This window comes from Vicia villosa, linkage group LG5 (assembly GCF_029867415.1).
Source record: "Vicia villosa cultivar HV-30 ecotype Madison, WI linkage group LG5, Vvil1.0, whole genome shotgun sequence".
Classification (NCBI taxonomy): Eukaryota; Viridiplantae; Streptophyta; class Magnoliopsida; order Fabales; family Fabaceae; genus Vicia; species Vicia villosa.
In genome coordinates, this window is record NC_081184.1 from 147,886,648 (window position 1) to 147,913,940 (window position 27,293).

General features: G+C 33.1%; 2 protein-coding genes and 1 non-coding gene across 4 annotated transcripts; all 3 read right to left on the reverse strand.

Moving 5' to 3' along the window:
• Window positions 1-961: 961 nt before the first annotated feature.
• Window positions 962-5,335, reverse strand: LOC131603095 (pentatricopeptide repeat-containing protein At2g03880, mitochondrial). Of its 2 annotated transcripts, none has more exons than XM_058875350.1 (3): window positions 2,795-5,335; window positions 2,559-2,633; window positions 962-2,063 (listed from the first exon to the last, which is right to left on the reverse strand). In XM_058875350.1, the coding sequence occupies exon 1, from the start codon at window positions 5,243-5,245 to the stop codon at window positions 3,347-3,349; it is 1,899 nt and encodes a 632-aa protein (XP_058731333.1). In that variant the 5' UTR covers window positions 5,246-5,335; the 3' UTR covers window positions 962-2,063; window positions 2,559-2,633; window positions 2,795-3,346. The 2 variants fall into 2 exon arrangements, with proteins under 2 accessions (XP_058731333.1, XP_058731334.1); XM_058875351.1 differs by having other exon boundaries at window positions 965-2,063; window positions 3,214-5,335.
• A 3,096-nt stretch (window positions 5,336-8,431) lies between these two features.
• Window positions 8,432-8,586, reverse strand: LOC131608300 (U12 minor spliceosomal RNA). Its single transcript, XR_009285569.1, has one exon. It is a non-coding gene; the product is annotated as a U12 minor spliceosomal RNA (small nuclear RNA).
• A 1,391-nt stretch (window positions 8,587-9,977) lies between these two features.
• On the reverse strand, window positions 9,978-12,067 carry LOC131603099 (berberine bridge enzyme-like 8). The gene has a single exon (XM_058875354.1). It carries the CDS (start codon window positions 11,880-11,882, stop codon window positions 10,272-10,274), a length of 1,611 nt encoding a protein of 536 aa, XP_058731337.1. The 5' UTR covers window positions 11,883-12,067; the 3' UTR covers window positions 9,978-10,271.
• Between the last annotated feature and the right edge of the window lie 15,226 nt (window positions 12,068-27,293).

Here is a 27,293-nt window from a genome sequence, read left to right on the forward strand (position 1 = left end):
TCTTATGTCCGCCAAAAAACGAGCGGGGTGGGCATGCCCGCCAAGTAAAATGGGCATAAAAGTCATGTCCGCCCCGCCAAAATGGCGGGTTGGCGGGCGGCAGGCTTATTCGTCTATTTTTATTTATATTTTTTTAATAAATTAATAGGTTTTTTTTACCTTTTAATTAAATTTTTCACTTAGTTTTTAAAATAATTTTTTATAAAAACAACTTTTTAATAAATTTACTTAAAAAAATATTACATATATTTATAAACAAATGTATAAAATAAACCATCGAGAATTGAAATTATTAGAATTAACTAAAAAAAGAGTGAGTTTTGGAGGAGAGGCGAGTTTTGGCAGGCGGCGGGCTTTGGCGGAGCGAGTACGGGCGGCGGGTTTTTGCGGGGCGGGCTTTAGCGAACAGCAAACCTAAAATCCCAACCCAACCCGTCATTTTTTGGCGGGTGCGCAGGCCGGCCACGCCCGTTTTGCCACCCCTAATTTTTGAACAGATGAAAGAAAAAGAAAGAAAGAAAAAAAAGTCACTTTTTTAAATCATTATTGTTATTATTCATAGTATTACTTATTATTTTACCTTCTCATTTCAAACTTGGTAGGACAAGGTAAGAGTAAATGCAAACCTACTTGGTGTGATATGCAAGGGAGAATAGGTCATACCAAATACATTAATGTCAAACTTTATAAGAACTCAATTTCTTCTATCTATTTCTAGATCTATAGGTATCCTGTTTCATGGATGTGTCTCGTTCAGAGTTATCATATTCCTAAAAAAAATAAAGTAATGAATATAACATTTTTATATTGGTACAAGAAAAGCATACTGTATATAAACTTAAATTAATATTAAATGTATCATTAATGAGTAAGAATATTTAAAAAAAAAATAGATCACGTAAAAAAAAAACTATGACAAATAACCTCTCAATAATTTTATGGATGGAGTCTTCTCAAATACTTTAACTTAATTGTTTTCAAAACAAATTGAAATACATATAGACACTGAATTAAAAATAATAAAGTAATCAATAATCATGACATAAATTTTAAGAAAACAATCATTATCAAAACAACTAATCTGCCATACACATTACACAGCTATAATATTTAAGATGAATGGACATATAAATGGTTTAAAATAAAAATCAGTATCAATCAATTATCCCATTGAGCTTTCTGAGTATCTCTTGTTTCCTTCAGAATTATTTTTCTTCGAAGAAGTAGACCTAAGTACCATACTCGAAAACCTCACATTTCTGTATTTTTCCCTCTCAAACCCAAGTACCTAACACAACAGCAGGCAGCAGCAATCAGATTTTGCTCCATCAAGACAGCCAAATGTAGAAGGCTTGGCATTCGGACTGTTGGTAGATAAGTTAAACAGTGTACCAGTTAAAATTCAATTAGATCAGGATATAAGGTAAATAAAGAAATACATTTTGCCTCCTTTGAAAAGGTGAAACAGAACATACTTTTTTTTACAGTTCGCATATCAAATACTACAATAGTCTCAATAACTACTCCCAGAGCATTCCTTACTAAAATGCCTTCCATAACTCCTGCATTCCAAGTTCAGTTTCCACCATCTAATGATGTGTTTGGAATATGTAGTACATAGAGTTCCAACACACGAAGAACTTAAGCTACCAATTTCAATTACATCAAACGGTGACATCATAAAACAGCCTCATAGCATCACCAAATAAACCACCCCCAGCAAACATCCACATAGCATCACCAAATAAACCTCCGAAATACCAAGAGTTCCCCAAATCTCACCTCTAAATCATCTTTGGATATAAAGTTATTGCATGAAGATATCCAGTGTGGCGGGAGTGAATTTCCTAGGAAAAAAATCTCATCCACAAGCAGGGCCATCTTTGCATACTTTTCTCTATGGAAATACAAAGATGAAGGGGGTTGACATTACGATATGCAAGAGTCAGCCTCATAGGTGATGTGAAGTTAGGCACAAATAAATTGAAGGGAATAAGTCGAATGGCCTACAACACCGTGGTCATCTTCTTACTCTTCAAAGAGAAAACCAACCTTGAGATGGCCTACACCACATATTATGACACAACTCAATGTATTTTATCTATTTTCAAGCAGGTACAATATATCTCAAAAGATAAAAACAATCTCTATAAATTGGCAAGACTAGCAAAATATTGATGACATCCATATAGACACGAGGAAATACTTTATTTTCCAAAAGATGAAAGAAAATAAACTTGTGGTATAAAAAGTTACTTTTGCACTGAAGTTTGTATGTATTAATATCATAACTCTGCATGAAGAACTCAATGCCAACAAGCCTCCCCTTCATTTCTTTTGAAGCCTCTAAAGTCTAAATGTGTAACTAGAAATTATGACACAATTCAGGCCAAATGTGGTGCTGCAGGAAAAAGGCCAATACCAAAGCAGCCAATATAGTTGGGTCCGAATTCCATACAATATATTAACAAAATTATCATTAGACAAACTATTTGTATGCATGCAATTAATAATAGGTAATAATTCTACAAAGCAGAGCATCTAAATAGAAACATTACCTTAAAAAGAACCTTTGCTCTGCACAAAAGACTTAAATTTGAAAATTTTCGGACATTTAGACTTCAGATCATAAGCTGCAAGAATAATTTACGTGTATAAAAAACAGAGGGACCAAAGAAAGATTTATATCAAAGCTTTGCAAAATTCATGTCGCTCATATCTAAGTCATGATGTAACTGCATTACTATTCTCTACTTTTTAGAGAAATAAGTAGAATGAGAGTTATAAGATTTACCAAACTTTCCCTAGGCTGGATCTTGTTTGGATAACTTTAAGGTTGTTTTCCTTATATAGCTTGTAGTAATAAAGACTACCAACATAAAGTATAAGCATGTAGGATTTTCTTTTAATTCGGATTGCTATGCATCAGGAATGTGTTTAATGACTATATCAAGGTTAATACAGATTTTGCTGATGAAACATTTTCTTCTACTTCGGCAGTGTCCCAGACCAAATCTCCTTCCCATTCTTTTCCTCTATTTCTCCCTCCAGTTATCTAGTCCTCATATCCTTATCATGAAGTTTAGAATACAAAGATATTGACCCTTGTATTAATTTTCTAAAAGCTAGGGTCAGAATTGCGATTACTTTTCTTTTACAAGAGCCAATATACAAGTAAATAAAGGAAAACAAGAAAGATTACGCTTATCCAACCTCACTGGCATATCAACTATTAGAAATGCCACTGCTGCAGGCTTTCTGTCATAGTTATTCACTGATTGTGGATTCATCTATGTTGTTTTGAGCCTAAGATAGTCAGAGATTTTGTCCTGTGCATCTTATCTGGCTACCAATAGTCACCACATGAGCAGACCCCATCTTGAAAATGATGATATCGAATAGGGTCTCTAATTACGATGTGCCGCTGCTCTAGTTTTGCTACAAGTTTTGCAAATATATGACAATCTCCGCAGATCTTTAGGTTCTTCCATATTCTGATTGTTTTCTCCCTAGGAAAGCTTATAATACCAAAAACAATTGCCAGCTTTTCACTGTGGTGTCGAAGGGAGTATTCACTCTGTTCCTCTCCAAGATCTTGTAGCACGAAATTTGTGTCAGGAACATATCCAGCATCAGTTAGCCTGCGAATATATTGGTTTAACCTTCTATTGATTTCATCTATTTGAGGATGAGATTTATCCCCCACAATAAAAGCATGTATTTGGTTATTGACTTCAATCCAACTACATCCAGGTGCTTTCCTTATCCCCCTTGCGCTCATGGTCCTCCGAACTTCAGCAACATCATCCCACCTTTTTGAATTTGCATAGATGTTAGATAACAATACATAGGCTCCCGTGTCATGTTGATCCAACTTAGTAATTTCCTTAGCAGCATATGTAGCTAAATCCAAATTCCTATGGGCCCTGCACGCATCAAGCAAAGTCCTCCACGTCACAACATCCGGCTCGCAAGTCATTTCATGAATCAACGTAACCATTTCATCAAGCTTCCCTGCTCGTCCAAGAAGATCAAGCATGCAACAGTAGTGTTCTCTTCCAGGATCTATCCCGTAAAGTTTCTTCATAGATCGAAAATAGTGCCAACCTTCATTTACTAGCCCTGCATGACTACACGCAAACAGAACCCCAAGAATTGTGATATAGTTTGGTCTTGGACCCGAGACTTTCATGGAATCAAATAAATTGAGTGCCTCTGTACTGTAACCATTTTGAGCCAACCCAGCAATCATGGTGCTCCAGGAGATTACGTCCTTACCAGCCATCCGATTGAAAATGAATTTCGCATCTTCCATACTACCACACTTACAATACATATCTAAAAGTGCATTGTTAAGAATAAGATCCTGGTTAAACTTCAGCACATGAACATGTGCCTGTCTCCCTAACTCCAACAACGACAAACTTGTACACGCTCTCAAAACACTCGTGAGTGTTGACTGATCAGCAAAAAAACCCGCTCTTCTCATGCTCTTGTATAGGCTTAAAGCTTCATCCCCATCACTATGCTGAGCAAAAGCAGCAATAATAGAATTCCAAACAACAGAGTCTCCAGTCACCATCTCACGAAAAACACCCAATGCTTCCAACAACTCGCCCATCTTCGAGTAAGCATCAATAAGAGCACTCCTAACAAACACATCAGACTCCAACCCTACTTTCAGTATGCTAGAATGCAGCTGTGTGATATCACATAACCTCTCACAGGCTCTCAAAACAGATGAAAAAGTATACATGTTAGGCAAGATCCCATCCCTTAGCATAAAAATCAAAAGCTCCATAGCTCGATCATTTAGTTTAACATGAGAGTAAGCAGAAATCATCGTTGTCCAAGAAACAACATTTCGTTCATGCATTTTATCAAACAGTATCTGTGCTTCTTCCAAAAGGTTGAACTTGACATACATATTAAGAAGAGTATTGATCAAGAACATTTTTGGCTGATACCCATTTGAGAATATATGGCGATGAACATGCTTACCCTCCTTAACAGCTTTATGAGCCAAACAACACTTGATGAGCTCTGAGTACGCTATTGCATCAGCCCAGACTCCGCGTCTTTCCATGGTATCAAGGGTTTGCATGGCTCTGGGAAGGTCTCTGTTGTAGCAGTGGCTGAGGAGTAAACTAGTTTCTGGGGCCACGTTGTGCTGGAATGCACCGTATGAACAACTACGCGACCAAGCTGTTGCCAACAACAGTAAGCGTCTTGGAACACCTTTCATTGGGTCTGTTCGTTCGTTAGTTTCGTAAATTGGCTTTATTAGTGTTTTTTTTTTTAATTTCACATTATAATGAAATCTATTTTTAAAACTTCAAAATATTGAAGTAGATATAAAAATTGAGAAAGATTCCATATAACAAGAAGAGTATACTTTTTTTTTTCGCCATTAAGAAGAGTATACTTTTTTTTTTTCGCCATTGAATTTGAGCAAGATTTTGAGGAGGAGTTCTCGTCCTCTTTTTCTCACGTGATATAGATTCTACGGTTTTTCGCGCCTTTGTCTTTTGTCTTGTAAATTTATCTTTCTGAAGGTGATCATGGGTATGAAGGTAATTCAACCTCTGAAGGTGGAGCTTTCGAAGGTGGACCTAGTTCAGAAGGTGAACTTGTACAATTTTAGAGATCACAGAGAATCAGACAGATACTAAAGAGACTTGTAAACTTCGGGTTGCTACATGATATTGAGATTGACTCTAAGGGTGAAGTCATACAGTATGCCATGATGGCGGACTCTAAACCTGTCAATGTCAACGAGGCACTCAAGAAGAAAGTGTGGGTAAAGGCCATGAAGGGAGAACTTGAGGCAATTGAAAGACACAAGACATGGGAGTTGATTATTTTGCCAAAGAACTAGAAAGTCATTAGTGTGAGATGGATTTTCAAGATAAAGTTGAAGCCATATGGATCAATTGCCAAGCATAAAGCAATGTTAGTAGCTTGAGGATTTCTACAAAAAATTGATTTATACTACTTTAAAGTGTTTGCACCTGTAGTTAGACATGAAACAATCAGACTGGTGATTGTTATAGTTGCAAGTAGGAATTGGCCTCTGATACATTTAGGTGTAAAGTCGGCATTTCTGAATGGTCCATTCCAAGAAGAAGTTTATGTGTTACAACCTCATGGATTGTGATAGAGAATAAAGAAATAATGGTGTGCAAGCTGCATAAAGCCTTGTATGGACTGAAATAAGCTCCAAGGGCTTGGAATCTGGTAATCGGTTTATTTCTCAAGCATTAAAATTGTGAAATTGATTATGGTGTGTATGTGCAGCATACTTCTAATAGCAATGCGATTCTGGTGTGTCTTTATGTTGATGGCATATTGATAACAAAGAGTTGTACTTTTGAGATAAATAAGTTCAAAAAGGTGCTGATGAATGCATTTGATATGACTGGCCTTGGAAACATGGTATATTTTTTAGGGATTGAGATTTTACACTCTAAAAAGGGAATCATTATTTGTGTACCAACTGAAATATGAACTTGAGCTGATGAATTGTAAATGTGCAGTCACACCTGCAGAGACAAATCATAAACTGGAGATGACGTTGATGGTGAAGATGTGGATGCTACAGCCTTTAAACAGTTGGTTGGCTCCATGAGATATTTGTGTAACAACATGCGTAATATATGTTATGCAGTTGGAATGATAAGTAAGTTTATGAGTAAGCCATAGTGGTCACATTACCAAGCTGCAGTCAAGATACTTAGGTATGTAAAGAGAACTTTGAGGAATGTAATTGTGTTTTCATCTGAAGTGTCAGATGACGCTGAGCTGATATGCTATTCAGACTCGGACTGGTATGGTGATAGAGTTGACAGAAGAAGCACTACAAGATACTTATCCATGTATATAGGAGCTCCCATTTCATGGTGCTCCAAGAAGCAACTAGTGGTTGCACTGTCAACCTTTGAACCAAAATATATTGTTGGAGCATTATCTGTTTGTCAAGTTGTTGGATGAAGAATTTGTTGCACAAACTGAAGTTCAAGGTGAGCAAACCAGTAAAGCTGATAACTGACAACAAGTCAGCAATAAATCTTGCCAAGAACTCAGTGATGCATGGAAGAAGCAAGCACATTGGCACAATGTTCCATTTTCTTCGCAATCAAGTTTAGAATAGAGTGCTTGAGGTTCTTTATTGTAGCATTCAGAAGCAACTTGCAAATGTGCTGACCAAAATAATCAAAACTAAACATGTCATCAATTTGAGGGATGGAATTGGTGTTGTTGATTTTAACTTGAATACAAATTAAGGTATAGTGTTAAAGTGTAATTCAAATTCAAGTTAGTTTAATTTAGGTTTCATTTGCATTTAAATTTCATTTGATTTGTATTTGAATTAGGGTTAGTGTATATACACCTAAAGTTAATTTCAGTTTGTAACGGTTTTGGGAAATTGAGTTTGAAGATAAAATTAGATACAAAATTGTGTTATAATTTTTTTCTCTCTCTAAATTCTTTCATCTTCAACCTTGTGCATTAATGAAATTGTGACTCCAACATATAATATATATGGAAAGTAAGAAAATGAAATAATTTTTTCTCAACATTGTTTTGACTCTAGGATTCTAGAGAATATCTTCTATAGTGTAATGGTGAAATGTATTATGCATAGAAGACTAACTACTAACCCATAGAAGACTAAGTACACATAAATGTAGGGGTGGCAAACGGGCATACTCGTCCCGTTTAGGCCCGCAAAAAAATGGGACGGGCGGGACGGGACGGACATATTTGATTGTGCGGGCCTAAATCTTTGTCCCGCCCCGCAAAAAAGTGAGGGCGGGACGGGGAAAGCCCACGGACATTGAACCTTTTAAGCCTAAAAATAGTAAAATTGTATGAAAAAGCTAATGCCCGAAAAAACGGGGCGGGGCAGGACAGACACTTTAAAGGAAATGGGCCTAAAATCTTACCCCGTCCCGCGTAAAAGTGCGGGTAAAACGGGCTTTTCCCGCGAGCCGGACCCGTTTTGTCACCCCTTCTTAAATGTAACCAATCTTAGCTTAGGATAGTGTCATAGAGATATTTGATTCGGTTCATGGTGTCATAGAGATTGGAAGACTAACTACTAACCCATAACCCATATAGAAGACTAAGTAAGTACACAAATGTAACCAATCTTAGCATAGGATAGTGTCAGAGATATTTGATTCGGTTCATGGATAGTGTCATAGAGATTGGATTTTCCTAAATCCTTTGATTCAGTTCATTGTTTTTGAAATACAAAAACTATTAGCATAAAAAAAAATACAAAAACTAATACTATTTGATTAAAAACAATACACTATTAAAAGTTAAAAATTATTAATTTTAATTTTATTCTAATTCCAATAATTTCAAGCAAGTAATACAAGGAGCAATTATTTCAACCTTAATAAACTGAATTGGGGTGGGGCTTGGGTAGGGAGGCCCGCACGTGTGAGTTCTGCAAAGTAACAGCGTCAACACACGACCAGCCTATAACCCCTCCAAAAATTATTGCATCAAATTGATAGATGCAGCAAACAGCTCTCACTGTTTGCTTTGTTTTCCTTACTCATTAGTTTAAGGCAAGTTATAACGACGCTAAACGTTTTATATTTATAACCCTGATACCGGGTAATGAAAAAACATGCAGTCAATGTGGGACTACAATAACTATTGCACAAATATGCCACCCATTCTTAGTCCCATTATATCAATATGAAAATAGATCACTAAGAAAATTCTTTTAGGACTAACAGTATAACTTGAAATCAATAGGACATAAACATCAAAACAAATATTTTGTCAATAGAAAAGAAGAAAATAAACTAGTCTTTTCTTCCCGGTTTCTCACCCCAATTATCTAGTCTTCCTATCCTTATATTGACCCTTTTATTGATTTGCTAATACTTAGGTTAAAACTGCAATTAGTTTCTTTACAAAAGCAAATAAAGGAAAACAAGAAAGAATAAGCTTATTCAACCTGACTGGTATTAGAAATGCAACTGTTGCAGGCTGATCTTGGATTCAGCTATACTGTTCTGAGCTGAATGGCAGTCATGTATTCTGTCTTGAGATCTTATCTACTTCCACCACATGAGAAGACCCCATTTTGGAAATATAACTAATATCAGTTAGTCTATGATCTCATCTTTTAAGAATGAGATTTATCTCCCAAAACAAAAGCATGTATTTGGCTATTGTGTTCAATTCAGCTATATTCCGATTCTTTCCTTATCCCACCTTTTTGAATTTGCATAAATGATAACACTCCTAACAAATACACAAGACTTCAACCCTACTTTCACCATGCTAGAATGCAGTTGTTTGAGATCTCATCATAACCTCTCACAGACTCAAAACAGATGAAAAAGTATACATGTTAGGCTTTACACCATCTCTAATCATGAAAATCAAAAGCTCCGCATCAATATCTACCTAGGCGTCCAACAAACTCTATCATGAGAACCTCAGTAGCACTGACGATTGCTACACATTCTAATTTGTATTTGCAAATATATTGTTAAATTTGGGGAAAAAGACAAGGTTTTCTCTTTTGGAAAATCCCCAACCCAAAACTAAATAAGAAAAAAAATTTGATTTGAGAAAGGGAGACCAACAAATTTCATGTGAGATGTAACAATGTTTCTGTGCATTCTGTCAAGTTAAGCAACCAAACTGACAATGGTGGTGGAGTCTAGCAGAATGAATTAAACTCTAACCACAGAAAAAATTAAGGTTTGAATCAGCTCAGAGAAATATCCACATTTTATATTTGATATGTCTTGAATAAGATTATCTCCAATAGAGAGAACACATAAAAAAGAAGGTAAAAAAAAAAAAAAAACTTGTTTCAATTGGCAGTATTGTTACATGAAATGGGGGAAATCTTGCATCACCCTTCACCTTAGTTTTTCTAAAACAAATGAGACAAAGACAACATGGGCAGAAATGTTTTATGCAAAAGAAAGTAAAAATAATTGTCTAAATTGGAATATCTTTTTCATTATGCAGCAATCTCCGGCCTAATGACATTTGTTACAAGACCAAATTCGTATTCTATATCCATACATCATCAATCGTCTCAGCTCACAACCCAAATGAACAAACAAAGTCCCTTAAATCAGGGAATCTACAATTGGAAATAATTTTCTAACCAATCAAATATAGTAACAAACTTTAATCTAGATCTGAACTAGCTTTCCATAATAATGGCATGCTTCTATATACATTTTTTATAATAAAGATATACCCCTTCTTAAACATAGCTGCTTCTATTCTGCCATGACACTAGTCTCAGATGCAAGTGATGGGATACTTTGTTCGTATCTGAAAAAATTGCTTGGATCAATTGCAGTCTTCACCTCTACAAGCCTATCAAAGTTTATTTTGAAATACTTCTTACCCCAAATACTTGCTTCTTCATAACCAACATTCCCATCTCCATTGACACCTAAATCAACATCTCTGTAGTTTAAATATGAACTTCTAGGTGACTTTGACACATAAGGAGTCATGTAATCATAGAGATTTCGAATCTGATCTAAATACTGATTCGCAACATCATTACTTTCCTCTTTCCAATTTACGGAGTACTGGATTTTATATATGTTACCAACTCTATGTGGGAACGGTGTTTCCACCTCAGAAATCTCACTCATTTTCCCACCATAAGGATTGAATGTAAGTGAAACCTTTCCTAGTTCCATCATCTTCTTCCAAATACCATCAAGATCAATTTCCGAAATCGGCTTCTGCACATAATCTGACTTCCTCTTCAAAAACTTCTCTTGTGTTGAATGTCTTTCAAGCAAAATATCAGTCGAAGTCCCCACCGGATAGTTATACCAAAACAACACAGAATCAATCCAACTCATTTCAATACACTGTTCACCAATCAAACCCAATTCAGGAAATCCCTCACTCATTACATCAAGCAGCTCACTTGCATCACCAAGAAACAAAGCATTAAACTTAGCCTTAACAGTTTTCTTACCTTTTCGCTTCGCAGGACTAAGAACAACTCTAATAAACAATCCATCATGCATCTTATCCGCAACATATTGCCACCGATGAACAATCTCACCACACCCTTGTTCCAATGTTTTCTCAACTCTAAAAACAGTAACAACCTCAGGCACAGAAACTAACCTAATCTTCCAAGAAACAATAACACCAAAACTAGCTCCACCACCACCTCTAATAGCCCAAAAAAGATCTTCCCCCATTGATTCCCTATCAAGCAATCTTCCATCAACATCCACAATTTTCGCATCCAAAATATTATCAACCGACAACCCAAATCTCCTCATCATGTTCCCATATCCACCACCACTGAAATGTCCACCAACACCAACAGTGGGACAAACCCCAGCAGGAAAGCCATGAACTTTACTGTTCTCAGCAATCCTATAATAAACCTCACCAACCGTTGCTCCTGATTCAACCCACAAAGTTTCATTTTTTAAGTCAACCACCACTGATCTAAGCAAGAACATATCAAGAACAACGAAAGGCGAATCTGAAACATATGAAAGACCATCATAGTCATGACCACCACTTCTTATTCTGATTTCCAGGTTAAATTTCTTGCAGCACAAGATTGTCGCTTGGATGTGAGAAACATGAGATGGGGTGAGGATGAAAACTGGTTTAGGAGTAGTGGATGAGTTGAATCTGAGGTTTCTGACATAGGAGTTTAAGATGGGTGAATATGAAGGGGTGTTGGGGAAATAGATGAGTTGAGAGATTGGATGAGAAGGTTCTGAGTATAAAGACAGACATTGGAGAAGGGTGTTAGAATCAGAATCTGAGACAGACATTGGTACTAGAATTAGGATGTTGAATAGAAAGAATGGAACAAGGGTTGTTAGAATTGTAGACATATTAATGGAAAAAAGAAAGATTGAGATTTGAGACAAGAGAGGAAAAATCTTGTTGTTTCAACTGTCAACTACTTGAAATCCTATCGTTTAGGCGAGAATCTGAGAGACATTCAATACTCTTTGGCTAAGTACTATTCAAAGTGCTAAAAATACACAAGATAAAACAAATTAATTTATGTTATAAATATAAAACTTCACCTAAAGTGAGCTTCAGCCACAAAGAAATAAAGAACTACGTAATCCTAAATACACGAGATTTTATGGAGTTTGTAATCTCAATGCCACGATTGGAAGAAAAAAAATTCTCAAAATACCATCTCAAATTAATTTATTTTATTTAAAATTAGAAAGTTCCAGTTCAAATTTACATCAATTAAAATAAAAATGAGTAGATTTAACAAATTAAAATTTAACATAAATGTTTAAAAAAACTAGTAAACAATAACACATAAAATAAAACAAGTGGATTTTCAAATCATTTGTTCACTACTCCTATATATATATATATATATATATATATATATATATATATATATATATATATATATATATATATATATATATATATATATATAGAGGAGGGATCAAATTACACCCGAAGAGTTACACCACGAGTTACACTCGTTCAATAACTACATCTCGAAATAATATTTTTTAAATTCAACCGTTGGATTGAAACATAATATCATATAGATCATTCCTATAAAGTTTGAGCTTAATCTATAATGATTTACTATGTCATTGAATAACATCAAAATTAACGTTATATGAAAGCTCATTTTGACGTTAATCTTTGGATATCTTGATGATATAGTAAATCATTATAGATTAAGCTCAAACTTTATAGGTATGATCTATATGATATTATGTTTCAATCCAACGGTTGAATTTAAAAAATATTATTTCGAGATGTAGTTATTGAACGAGTGTAACTCGTGGTGTAACTCTTCGGGTGTAATTTGATCCCTCCTCATATATATATATATATATATATATATATATATATATATATATATATATATATATATATATATATATATATATATATATATATATATATATATATATATATATATATATATATATATATATATATATATGGTTATATTTACTCCAAGAGTAAATTATCAATATTTACTCCTCATCTTGACCATTAATTTTTTTCAATCTAATGGTTAAAATTAATTAGTATTGATTTTCTCTCTCCATATTTAATTACTCATTAATTTTAACCATTAGATTAAAAAAATTAATGGTCAAGATGGGGAGTAAGTGTTGATAACTTACTCTTGGAGTAAATATAACCCTTCTCATATATATATATATATATATATATATATATATAGAGAGAGAGAGAGAGCGCTATCAAATGAGCCGGTCCGGCCCAGCCCGCTTCGGCCCGGGAGCTAAAACATATAAAGGGCCTGAAGTAGGTCGGCCCAATTACTTCATGGGTCGTAAAAAATGAGCCCCGCCCAGTTATTAATAGGCCATGTGGTCCGGTGGGTCAGCCCAATAGACCTGTTAGTCCTTTACTTCAATATTATAATTTTAAATTCATAAAAAAGATGCAATGGATAAAAACTACATAACATAATTTCATCAAATCAACATCCATATATATGAATCTCACGAAGATGTCTATGTAAGAGTAGAGACAAACGAAATATTATCTCTAATACTAATCAAACTTTCTCTTTATCTCACAACTTATCATATTCATCCTCGTTAACTTTTATTTTTTACTTGAAATACACTTATGCAATTATATCTTAGCTTCATATTTTTTTCTCCAAAATTAACTAAAATTTTTTTAAAATTTTATTTTTAATGGGACAGCCCAAAGCCCGCTTGACCGACCCGACCCATGAAAAACTTAGGCCCAGTGGGCTAGCCCAAAAAGTTAGGGTTGTGTTTTTTAAAGGTTTTTTGCGGCCCGACCCACGTTAAAATATAGGGCTCGTGGGCGGGCCCGATGGACCGAGCCCATTTGACAGCTCTATATATGTTCAGTAAGTATCATATGTGCTATCTTCTATCATGGTTATATAGCACATACGATATTATAGTTTTTTTAACTTTTTAATTCAATCGCATTAGGGACGGCCAAAATATCCATATCCATGGATATCCACTGATAAAATCTGTCACGGATATGGGACGGATAATTTAATAGATATCTACGGATAAAATAAATGGATATTCAAATATCCATTTATTAATGAATATGGATATGAATATGGGTTTAATGTTACCGTACCCGCGGATATCCATATCCGTTAATAAATTATAAAAATTATTTAAATATTATTAGTTTATTATACTCTATCTTTTCATCTTCTAAAAAACTAAAAAATTAGTCTCCTCGTATATATATATTTTTTGATGTTTTCTTTGAAGAAAACATTTATATTTTATACAAATCTTATTGGCCATTTCATATTTAAGCTTCTTCTATACTTCATAGTTCACTTCAACAATTTCATTGTCCAACCAACCAGTACCGCTCTTTTCCTTTCCAACCAGTGTCATCCTTTCTACTCCCTCGTCGTCCGCTCTTCCACCATAACTCACAATCACAATATCATTCTTTTTTTGTTAAAAATGAAATGTATGAGATATTATGCTTTGGTGAAAATGAAGGAAATTAATTTGATAAATATTTGTTGTTAAAATAAGAGAGATTTGTAGGAATGTTATGTGATAATAATGTCTCATGTCTTTAAAAAAAACTAGAAAAATATTTTTTTCAAAACATGATTTTAGAAAAAATAGTGTTCTCCATGGATATCGGTAAATATCCACGGATACATTAAAACCTGTGGATTATCCGTTTAACGGATATCCGCATGGATATGAGACGGATATAGATATCATATTTATTCAACGGGACGGACACGAATATCATACTATCCGTCTTCATGAATATTCATTTACATCCCTACACATAACTGTCGAAAATCCGCATTAATGACTACATTCAATATTTTGAAATTTCAATGTGAATCTAAACAAATGCTTATATGTTTAACCAAATAAAAAACACAACCGATAAAACAGACATGACTATTATGAAATATGTCAAATGAGTAAAATAAATATCGACCTTGTTACATTCATCTATCATAGAGTAGCCTATAGGCCGGAATCCTTATACATTCAACTATCTTCTTTTGATATTTTTTCCATTTTTTGTTTTTTAACAATAAATTAAATATAACTATTTTTAACTATTTAATTAAAATAATTATTAGAATTGTACATATTTGGAATATTTAGACCGATCAAGCAAGCCGGTACCAAGACATAAGGATACGGTCGGTTTTGAGGAGTACCAACTCAGCCATGATCTGCCGTCCGGAACAGAGTCCCGATCCGATTTGGAGATCTTTGGCCGGTCAAGGCAGTTACTGTAGGTCGGCAGACCTAGTCATAAACGAGTTCGGGGTCATCTAACCCGGGACGTCTGTAACCGTCATCCGCACATCAATGATCTACGCCGTTATGGACGTTATAGTTTATTAAGAGCCAGACAGCGGAGGTTAAGTCAGTTCGCTCATTATGGAGGGAATCCAAGGTCCCTCCATCAATGAGGGAAATTATGGCTTCAACAGCTATAAATAGGACTCTCAACCGAGGGATAAGCAAGACGCGTATTTTCTTGAGCTCGCATCAGCTGTGCTGCTCAAATTCCTAAAGCTACACTTTACAAACTCCTTTGTGACCTCGTCGGAATCTTCTTCCGGGAGGTAATCAAAAGTGTTCTATAGGAACAAAAGTAAATAAAAATTTTAATTATGAGAGAATTTTATAATTCTTTTATAAATATTATATTAATATAATAATTTTAATTAAAAATGAAATAAAAAAGGTCTAAATAGTATATTCCAAAAAAAAAATGTGGCAATTTGAGAATTTTATTTTAAAAAGTGGCATTTTAATTTTTTTTTTCAACTATGACATTTAAATAATAAACTCTATTTTGTGCATAAAAAATAGAGGATATCTCATTCACCTCATAATACTCTTAAGCATTCGGTGAAATTTTAGTTTTTCCCCCCGCTTTCGTAGATGTATCTACGAAAGCACTTTTTTTTTTTTTTTCATTGAATTGTTCCATAGATGCATCTACAAAACTATTTAAACAACGTTAAAAAAGGTTTCGTAGATGCATCTACGGAACAAATCAACGTAAAATAAATAAAAAAAATGCTTTCGGAGATACACCTCCGAAAACAAGGGATATTTTTAGAAATGCACTTGGTGTGTGAGAGATCCACAGGGTGGAATAAGAGATTTCCAAAAAAATAAATCTATTTTTGCCAACTAGGACATTTAGATAGTAAACTCGATTTTGTGCATAAAAAAATAAAAGTTATTAAATTCAAACATATGACTTTAAATTCTAGACAAAATTAAGGGTTAAACTAACATATATACACAAGATAATCTTTACGGCTATGTTAGGGAGTATGGAATGGAAGAGATGAGACGACTTTAAAATAAGAGAATGATTGAGTGAAAATAATTAAAAGAATTTGGTTGAGAAAATTTTGAAGGGTTTGTTTTTATTCATAACATCAAAAAATCCCTTAACATGGGAGAACTCAAAATATTAGAGGAGGATTTTAGAGAACTTATACAAATTATTCAAATATAATATTTGTTGTTATAGTATTTCAAAAATTAAAAACATGCTGATGATAAGCATTATTTTATCATTCTATACCAAATCTTTTTCTGAAAAATGTTAAAAATTTCTCTGTTTTTTTTTTTAAAAAAAATATATAATTTTCGACCATAGAAGGAAGAATGCAGGAAGCCAGAAGAAAAGAGTCATAGTATCCCGCTCACCGTCCTCCTCCAAGTAAGCCCATTTAAAAGAAATTCCTCCAGCGGGAGAGAACAGGCTGTCACCGTGACCCCTCTTGTCAAGGGAAGGAGAATGTGAAGGTTCCTGAGCTAATAAATTAGTCGCGGCAGTAGTTGGTTGACTTATTTTAGGTGTCGGAACCGGGACCATCTACGAGGCAGTCACCACAGCAAGATCCTGAACCTCCGGGATAGAAGTAGAAGCAACGACAGGTGCCACTGGCACCGGGACGGACAAGCCAACAGTTAGGCCTTGATCATTTGAAAATTCCAATTCTTTTCGCAATTGACTCAACTGATTCATGTTATCTGCAAAGACAAAAATTGCTTAGTAAAAAGGGTGCTCGGATCCTTGTTCTCACCAAATAGTTTTTGTCTCGGACTATTCAGAAGCACTAATGATAGAATGGGCATCTATTCGCCTCTTCTTCTGCTGAAAGGAAAGCACTTCATCCGGACCAAACTCTTCTTCATATTCGATTCCTTGATATCAGAAATGTAAATCCTCTTTCATTTTCACTTTTTTGAGAGACAAAGAAGTTGACACAAAGTGATAAGAAGAGATAGGCCGGTGAAAATAAACTTTTGACCAATATTTCTGAAAGCCACCTTTGCAAGAGCGGGCATCTCCCATCAGATCAAAAGACGAGCAAAAGTACACATGCGCCTTCGAAGTGACAGATTTCACCAATACAAAACTTTCCAGAAAATCCCCCCAGTCAGAAGAGAAAGGGATAAACCAAGGTACTTGGGTAGGAAGAGAGATCAATAATTGATCTCGAGTATTATCCAGCGAAGTACGAGCCATGGAAAAGAGGTCAAAAAGAAACCCAATGAAGGTTTCCAAGACTTATACCCGACACAATGCTCGAACATCAACATGAAGCCCTAAGATCCAAGATGTAGTTGCGAGGGGGCAACTTTTAGATGGTTCATCATGTCCACCTCAAAATTATAGAAGGGTAGATGCACCCCTAACCTGGTGAAGAGAAAATTGTACACGGAAACTGAAAAACCCTCGAAAGAGCTACACACCCTCTCATTCATACCTACTAGCATGATTGCCCAATCCGACATATTTCCTTTTACGATGTTGGCCTGAGTTACGACTTTGACAGAGTTCAGGGATAAACGAGTCCTGACTATTTCAGCAGCAACCTAATGATACCCATTCGCATTGGTCGGTGATATTAGTTTAAGACCTCTACAGGGCAATATGTCATCTCTATGATGATCATCAGGGTTGACCCAAGACACAACGTCATGCTACCCTTCACACTCCAAGTGACAGGAAATCTTTGCATCATTAGGATCATGATCAATTGATTCTTGGTATGTTTGAACAAAGCGACCAACATGTTCTTTCCTTTGACGGACAACCCCTATTTCTGCCTCGGTCAGGAAAGAATGAGGCATCGGTCTCTCGTCAAGGTTTTCACCCCCGCCGAATTCCACAAGGAACAGGGATTCTAAAGTATTCATGGAGAAAATGTCATTTGACAGAGATTCTCCAGACAAATCCTCCATCTTCGAATCATCACTCAAAATGATGATTCATGATTCAGAACCCTTAATGACAGAGGGGGAGGAACGCGACTCAGACTTCATTCCCCTTTCTTAAGATGGAGAAACACTACCCTCTAAGTCACTCTTGATGATCATAGGGTTACCACTCATCGTAATAAAAATGAGATAAAAGCTTGAGTAAAAGCTGAGAAGAAAAGAATGTACCTTGAAATCTGAAGGCAAAGACTCTGAAATGTGGAAGGAAGTTAGGAAATCGAAGCTTTAGTGCTTTAAAATTGTAAATGTGTAGCGACGGCTACTTTGGGAAGTAAGTGCTCTTAAACAAGAGGGACAAACTTGAAGAGACAAGTGAAACTCAGTTTGCGAAAGGGCTAAAACATTTCCCCACTTCTTATTTCTATCTTTATATACGAAGGAAATCAGACAGATTGGATTTAAAGCAAGAAATAAGGACAAATTAACATTCAGAGTTCATCTGGGGAAGACAACCGCACTCAAGTGCACGGGAAAAGTCGCTTCACATTACCCCATACCTATTCATGTCACATGTCAAAGAAAAATAGCAAAAAATTTCAATTATGTAATTGCATTTAATTCTCGCATTCGCATTTTGCATTCTTTGAGACCGACTAATATTATTGAAAGACTCCCCCACTATTAAACATGTCTGACGCGTCTTAGGGTCAACTGTTCCGTGCCACCCAAAGACCCGAGATTCAATTATTTGCGTTGGCTAAGGGCCTAATAGCAAGAGGCCCATTACCTAGCCTACTCTTCCAGGCCCAAGGTATAAATACCTTCATAAATGGTTCTAAGGTACACAATCTTTAATCTCCACTTTCACTATCACATATCTTGAACCCTAAACTGACTTAGGCGTTGGAGTGCTAACCATGCAGGTATCCCCCCTCCTTAGGTCCACCATATTAGAGATACCAACACTAATTATCAGCATCGTATCGACGCTAATACATGTGGTTCAAGAAGCATCGTGATTGCAACCTTCGATCTCGCATATGCGTGCAACGAAAGCTTCATTATGTCGTAGTTTCCATAATCATCACCATTTCTAGTTCAAAAATAGAAAACACACACACACACACAAGAATGAGAAGGTGCCTTATGACTCAAGTAATGTTGACAACTTATAATAACCAAATAACTAACTTTTTCTTGAGTTTGTTATTTTAGTTAGAAGGTAATTATGAAATTAACTTCCATGTATGTTAGTCCATAGTTAATATAGTATACATAATATCTTGTATTATAAGTAACTATATGTATTCTCCATTCATAATCAATGAAATTTCCTTCTTCTTTTAAAATTCTTCTTTTCATAATATGGTATGAGTTTGAGAATTCCAACTTCATTGACCTCTTTTTCTGCTGATTTTTTCCAGTTTGCTTGATCTATCAAGAACTGTTTGTTCTTGATCAGTTTTTTAGTTTTCTCTTCATTTTGCTCTTCGATCCTTGTATTTCTTGATGCCTCTACACATGGTTGATTGGTCAGAAATTTGACACAAATTCAATCTATTATGTTCATCAAAGTGATGGTCCAAATTCTGCTTCAATCATCCCAAAGTTAACAGGCTCCAATTACATAGCATGGAGCAAATTTATGCAAAGAGCTTTAGGTGCGAAGAACAAGCTTTGATTATGGTTCAGTTAAAATTCCAACTACTCATGATCTTAACCATTTTCATTGGGAAAGATATAACCACTTGATTCACTCATGGTTGTTGAATTCAGTTTCAGAAAAATTGCATCCACTTTCGTATTTCATATATATGGCATTAGCATATATATATATATATATATATATATATATATATATATATATATATATATATATATATATATATATATATATATATATATATATAATTGATTTAAAGGAAATATTTTCTAAGGATGATCGCATTTAGATTTACTCTACGCGATCTTCAATTAACAATTTGAAACAATATTCATAATCTGTTATGGATTACTTCATTGAGCTGAATGGCTTATGTGAGGAACTCAATGGACTTTGTTGCCTTCCTACTTGTACATGTGTTCATCAATGTAGATGTATGACAATGCAAAATGTTAGTGATTTTAGGCATGAAGATCAAGTCATGCGTTCACGCGGTTTTTGACAAGTATCAATAACTTGTTCTTAGTTATGATAACTTGAGTTCTTTTGATGGATCCCTTGCCATCAATCAAAAAAGTTTAATTATTTGTTGTACAAGAAGAAAACAACCATCGATCTGCTAGCATACCTGAAGAAGACATATCCCTATTAGTTATTGCATCTCAGAGACATGATTTCAAGGGTAAACCATATCATTTCAAGAACTTTTCTAGACATTGCACCTTCTATAATAGGACTGGCCACACATTTGATTTTTGATATTAGAAACATGGTCACCCAAATCTCAACAAGAACAAATCTCTTACCAATGTATGTCATAGTCAGAATTATGACAAAACTTATCATGTTGGTGAAACTGAGGATAATTCATCTACAAGCAACAACTCTACAATTTCTCAAGAGAAATATGATCAACTTTTTAGTTTGCTCTAACAAGTAAACTTACTTCCCTCATCTTAACCTTCAAACACTAATCAAAATTTTGTTCCCCTATAACTCAAGATCATTCATCTTTTGAGTCTCCTTTAGGTATTATATGTACCTTATTTAGATCATGTATCCAATAACAGGCTTACTCATATGTCTATGATGTATCCATCTATTTTCTTTAATAATAAAGCAACTTTCAATATTTTGCATTTTCTAGACAAAAGAAGCTTTCGTTTCTTCATCGTTCCTCAATAGAAAGTTCGAAATTTGAACTAATTTATTTTGATTTATGGGGCCTCTTATCCATATCATGTATCCATAATCACAAATATTTTTTTAACCATTCTTGATGATCACACAAAATTTGTATGGATTGTTCTTATCAAAACCAAAATTGAATTTCCTGCATAAATTTAGAATTTAGTCACCATGATTGAAAATCAATGCAATATCACCTTCAAGACCATTAGAACTTATAATGGCTCTGACTTCTTGTTAACAACATTTAATGCCTAAAAAGGAATCAAATATCATAGGTTATGTGTTGAAACTTGTTGGATAAATGTGAGGGTAGAGAGAAAACATCAACACTTATTCAATGTAGGATGAGCCCTTATTTACCAAGCCAAGTTACCTAAGTCTTTTTGGTCTTATGCCATCATGTGTGCTACATTTATCATAAATAGAGTACCAAGAGAAACAGTATAAAACAATTATCCATACAAAAAATTATATGATAAATTCTTGACATTGATTCATTCAAAGTTTTTGGTTCCCTATGTTATGCCTCTAGCCTAAGTATTTCCATAACCAAACTTGACACCAAACAAGAAAAACAATTTTCCTTGGTTATACCAACTGTATGAAAGGATATACTTTACTTGATCCACCATTAACATGCATTTGTTGAACAAAATTATCCACCAGTGCTTCACATCCCTCCAAACTTATCATCAACATATAACTAAGTTATCAAAAGATTTCCATCATTCTTCTTCACTAATAGAGTATTGTTAATTCCCCCATACATAAACATTCATAGTAAGGAATTGTGTGAGTTTCTCATACCAGGCCTTAGGATTTTGTTTGAGGCCATAATGATCATTTCTGAGTTTCTAGACATGGTTAGGAAGACATGGATCAACAAAATCTCTTAGGTTGCTGAACATAGACTTCCTCATTCAAGTACTCATTCAGGAAGGCACTTTTCACATCTAGTCGGTAGAGTTTAAATTGAATGAGACAATACAAGGCCTAGTAATAATTTGATAGCTTCAAAATAAGAAACATGAGCAAAGGTTTCATCAAAATCAACCCCTCTTATTTGAGTGTATCCTTGAGCCACAATAAGAGCTTTATTTCAAGAAACATATCCATTCTCATAATACTTATTCTTGTAAATCTATTTAGTGCCAATGACATTTGTAGGATTAGGAATAGGAACAAGCTCCCACACTTTATTTCTCTAAAACTTTACAAGCTATTCATGTATAGCTCTGACCTAAACTCATCACTGAAGCTTCTTTCACATTCTTCAAATTAATTTTAGAAATAAAGCACATATTAGATATCATCTCTTTGTAGTTTACATACTCTTTTCTTCGTGTACTAACCATTTATCCATGTTTCATATGATATTTTTGATATGATGATTATTCTTTACCCTTGAAGATGGTTCTTCTCTTTCAACAACAATATTATCATCATCATGTTAATCTCCATCATCTTCAGCAAACTACAAGTTGTTCTTAATATTGTCTATAACCCCTTTCTTGGCATTTTGTCTGTTGAGACCAGAGTCTTCATCTTCCTCAATGATCACTTCAGATTACTTGTAATTAACAATAATATTTATGGAGTCCATCTTTGGTTTTCTATGGTTATTAAACACCCTATACGCTTTCATCTTAATGGAATAACCAAGAAAAGATGTGAAATTTTGATCTTCAGAGGACAGATGTTGCACATAATGAATGTCCTAGCAACTGGTTTGACAAGTTAAACCAGAACCACCATATTTAACTTGTACAAGATGATGGAGCAGAAAATCAGTAAATAACACGATAATTGGTAACCCAGTTCGGTGAAATCACACCTACGCTTGAAGGGTTGAGTCCATAACCCAAGAAAAGAAATTCATTATTAGTAGCTTAGTAAATTTAGTCTTACAAGCAACAACAAACCATATGATGTCCTATGCCTTTTCCTAACACTAACCAATGACTTTCTATTTAACTTTTCCTTTGAATATGAGAACCTACTCACTTTCTTTCTCAAACACCAACACGTTAGTGTTTGGAATACAATCACTAAATTTGCATTTCATTGTTTTCAATCTAAATGCTTTCATTGTCAATATTTGTCTTTCACAATGTCTCATCCAAGATATATACTTGTGGTGTTCGTGTTTTAATTGGCTTGTGAGGGTTTCATGCTGATCAATGATGTTTCTTGTGGATTGATGTGTTGGCAATATCTTGAGCATTGTTACTTTATAAATGACGACAAAAACTCGTGTATAGACAAAGCTGGATTACTTTTCTCCTCAAATTATTTTGAACACCAAGGTAATAGATTATATCTTTTTTAAATAAAAAATAAAATAAATAAGGACTTTTCTTCTCGGTGGATTAACCAATGAGGTAATAGATTACTTATAATACACAAAATTTGGTGAACAAAAATAAATTGAAAAGGAAAGAGAAGCATATATTGTTTCCTTTTTCAAATTTTAACCATTCACAAATTTTTTTATGAGTTGCAATTTCTTTTCAATTTTTTGTTATCTTGAAAATGTTGGTTTTGAATATCAATGTCAAGTTTCAAGCAGATCCATTTAATAGCTAACGTAAAATTTGACATTAATATTCAAACCAAAATTTTCAAGATCTTATTTTATGAGATGAAACAACAACAACAACAACAATAATATTACTTGAAATGACAAATGATGTTTTTGAGATGGGTTGGGTTTAGGGAAAAGTTAATAAACGTAGTACTTTTATTACTGTTCACCATTTCCTATTTAGGTTGCAATATCTTCTCAGTATGATTAAAAATATGTTTCACAATATTGTTAGACAAGGAAAGCTATAAATCATTATTTTTTTTCCTCAATGACAATATTGAGAAATTATTCCCAAATATAACAATAGATTGCAAGAGGTGGAATCAACAATAACAACGTCATTTTGTAAGATAGATTACAAGAGCATAAAAATGTTTTGTTCAAGGTTGGTAAAACTAGTTTCTTCAATTTAAGAATGTAACAATAACAACAAAAACAACACAACCTTGAAATATTTCCTAACTAATTAAGAAACCTTAACAAATTTTTTTGTCGTGCAATTCATCCTAAAGAATGGTGTTTACGAGTTTTGAGCGACAACAAATGGATTATGTTAAGGGAAAAAGTGAACAAATGAATGCTTTTATAGACAAAACTGAGTAATCTTTTTCCTTAGTTGGTATTCTAGCAGAAGAAAAAAGACTTAATATTTAAATATAAAATAAAATAAAATAAATAAAAACACAAACTGAGTAATCTTTTTCCTTAGTTATTTATACTAATCAAGGAAATATGTGTTTTTTTTTCAAAAAATAAAAGTATGCCTAAGGGTTATATCTCATTTTTTTGTTGATTGATGTGAAAATTTTGTCATAAAATATATTATTTATAGTAGCGTTTATATAAGGAACATGGTTACATGACTCGTGTACAAGCTTTCTTTTGGACTTTAATTTATGTACTACTTAAGTAATTTTCAAGTAAATTTGTTGGGGTTGCTTATTTTAAGTTCATTATTGTTGATTTACTAATTATACAATTCTTATAATAAATACTAAAGGTGCTAATTTAGTGATAAGAGTTTAACATTGTAACTAAGAAGAATAGAGATCGAATTCTCTCAAAGATGATTGTGAAATGACGGGTGCAGTTACCGTGCATAGATAGAAATCTATGCACCATGCATAGATTATTATGGACCCTTGGATCAAATTCTAGACATCAATTGTTATTACTCAATACTCAATACTCACCACTCAATACTCAATACTCAATACACAATACTGGATTAAAAACATGATACAATGGCTTATGTAGGCTTATGCATGGTGCATAAGTAAAATCCTTATGCATATTAGCCAAAGCCGTGAAATGACCATCAATACTACTTTTAATCAATATAAAAATGTCTTTCCCCCTATTTTTAAAGTATATTGAAAATTTATTTTTAATTAATTCATAAAAATTTTAAAATCATACACAAGTTATGAATTGCACACATTATTATACAATTTCAATAAAACTCAATTCATAAAATATTTATGTATTGAACAATTATATGAAAAATTTATATAAATTGATCTTACAATTAATTAAGACACATTAAAAATTGTTACCAATATTTGTCATGATTCATGATGAATTCAAATAAAATTTATCTTTTGTAGTTATAAGTTGTAACTGTATAATTTTAAGTATTTATTTCAAAATAGTTTTTGGAGTTTTGAATTAAATTTATCCAAAGAGAGTTTAGCAACTTTAAACCTATTTTATTTTATTAACATTTTTACATATTTATAGCATATAATTTTTTTTTAAAAAAGTAAAAAATTAAGCTCTATAGCTAACCAACATAATATTCTTAATTGTTTTAAATCAATTTTTTTCATAAACAACAATATATTTTCTTATCAAAAGCTTTCGCTATGTAATTTGTGAATTCTTATTTGTAAAGTGCTATTTATTAAATTTAACCATTCTTTCTTGAAAGATGCTTAAATTTCACCGTCATATTATGTTTGGTTAAAATATATATTCTTCTTCTATTTCATATAAACTATATTTAAAAAAAATATTTAATTGCAACTTTGATTTTCCTTTTTTTTAAAGTTTGATTCCTATTTTAAAATCCGAAATGTTAGTCTCTTTTTTAATTTTTCTTTTAATTTTAGTCTCTCACTCTATTTAAATGTCATTTTGAATGACATGGCAATTGAATGGATGAGGTGGCGTAACTTAATTGCCAAAAAAAATATTTCCATACCATTTATAATTATTATTTATTTAAATTATTTATAGGAATATTAAATTAAAAAATCAAAGTAAACTAAAATAAATTAAATTAAATCATCATAAATGTTCTATTAAAATTAATTTAATTTTTAAATTAAATTAAAATTGATTTATTCTTATCTTCATCCTTTCAATAATGCCTTTGAGAAAAAGCTTAATTCAACGCTTTTCTCTTTTTCAATGTTTCAATTAACTTGACTTTCACACTTTCGTGTAACTTTGTTGTGATTGTGATTTTCATGAGCGAAATTCTAGCTTATGCATTTTTTCAAGCAGCCTAGCAATTTAGCATTTCTCAGAAATTGAATACTTTCTGTAGCGGGAATATATATTTAGGAATATAATAAATCTATGTCTTTTACCTACTTTACCATTTTAGTTTTTAATCTTTTCAAAACTCGTATATTGCTTTTCAAAGCCAGATTCATATTTGATAAAAAATAACAGTCGATTATCCGATTAAATAAAAAATTGAAACGGATGAAAAAACACTTAAATTTTAACCTATCTATTTCAACAAAAAGAAATCTTTATAAGGAAATAACAACCTCAAAAGTGAAAAGTGACAGCAAGAGCTCAAATTGTATTTTTAGGGTTTTCATGAGTTTGGAAGCAAAAAGATGAGAGTGAAAAAAATCTGGAAAAAAAAAGAAGAAGAATATATAATAAAATTCTAGATTTAATTTTCCATGAGATTCTTGAGTACCATCTTCAAGTAAAGGAATAGAGAAAACTATTTTTCTTTATGGTGTTGTTGATAATTAGTGCTTCCCCTTAATGGTCATTTTTTATTTATTCACATACATAGTAGAACTTTGGTTACAGCTATCAATAATTTGTATTTCTAAGTTAAAAAAATCAACTTCAATTTAATTTAGAAACAAATTAAATTAATTTTAATATAATATTTATAATAATTTAACTTAATTTATTTTAATTTTTTAACATAATATGTTTACAAATAATTTAAATAAAAAAATAATTATAAATAATGTAGAAATTATTTTTTTCGCACATCATCAGTTCAACTAATATATCTTGCAAAATTGCAAAATGGCACTTAAATGGGGTGAGAGATTAAAATTAACTAAGAGAATCTTAAATTACATTTCTCTCATTTTTAATGTTTAAATATACCATTAGCTTGATAAATATTTTGTGTTCTTTAATATAATCAAACATGTAATGCATATAATGCTAACGAGTGCTCCAGGGGCATTGGTTAAGAGTTTTAAATGGTATCTTTTGTTTATTAAATACTTTTATTAAATGTAATGAAAATTAAAATAATTGACTATTATAAGAAATGAAAGATATGTTTTTCTTAAAAATACTTGTATTCAATGTATTACAAGTTTAAATA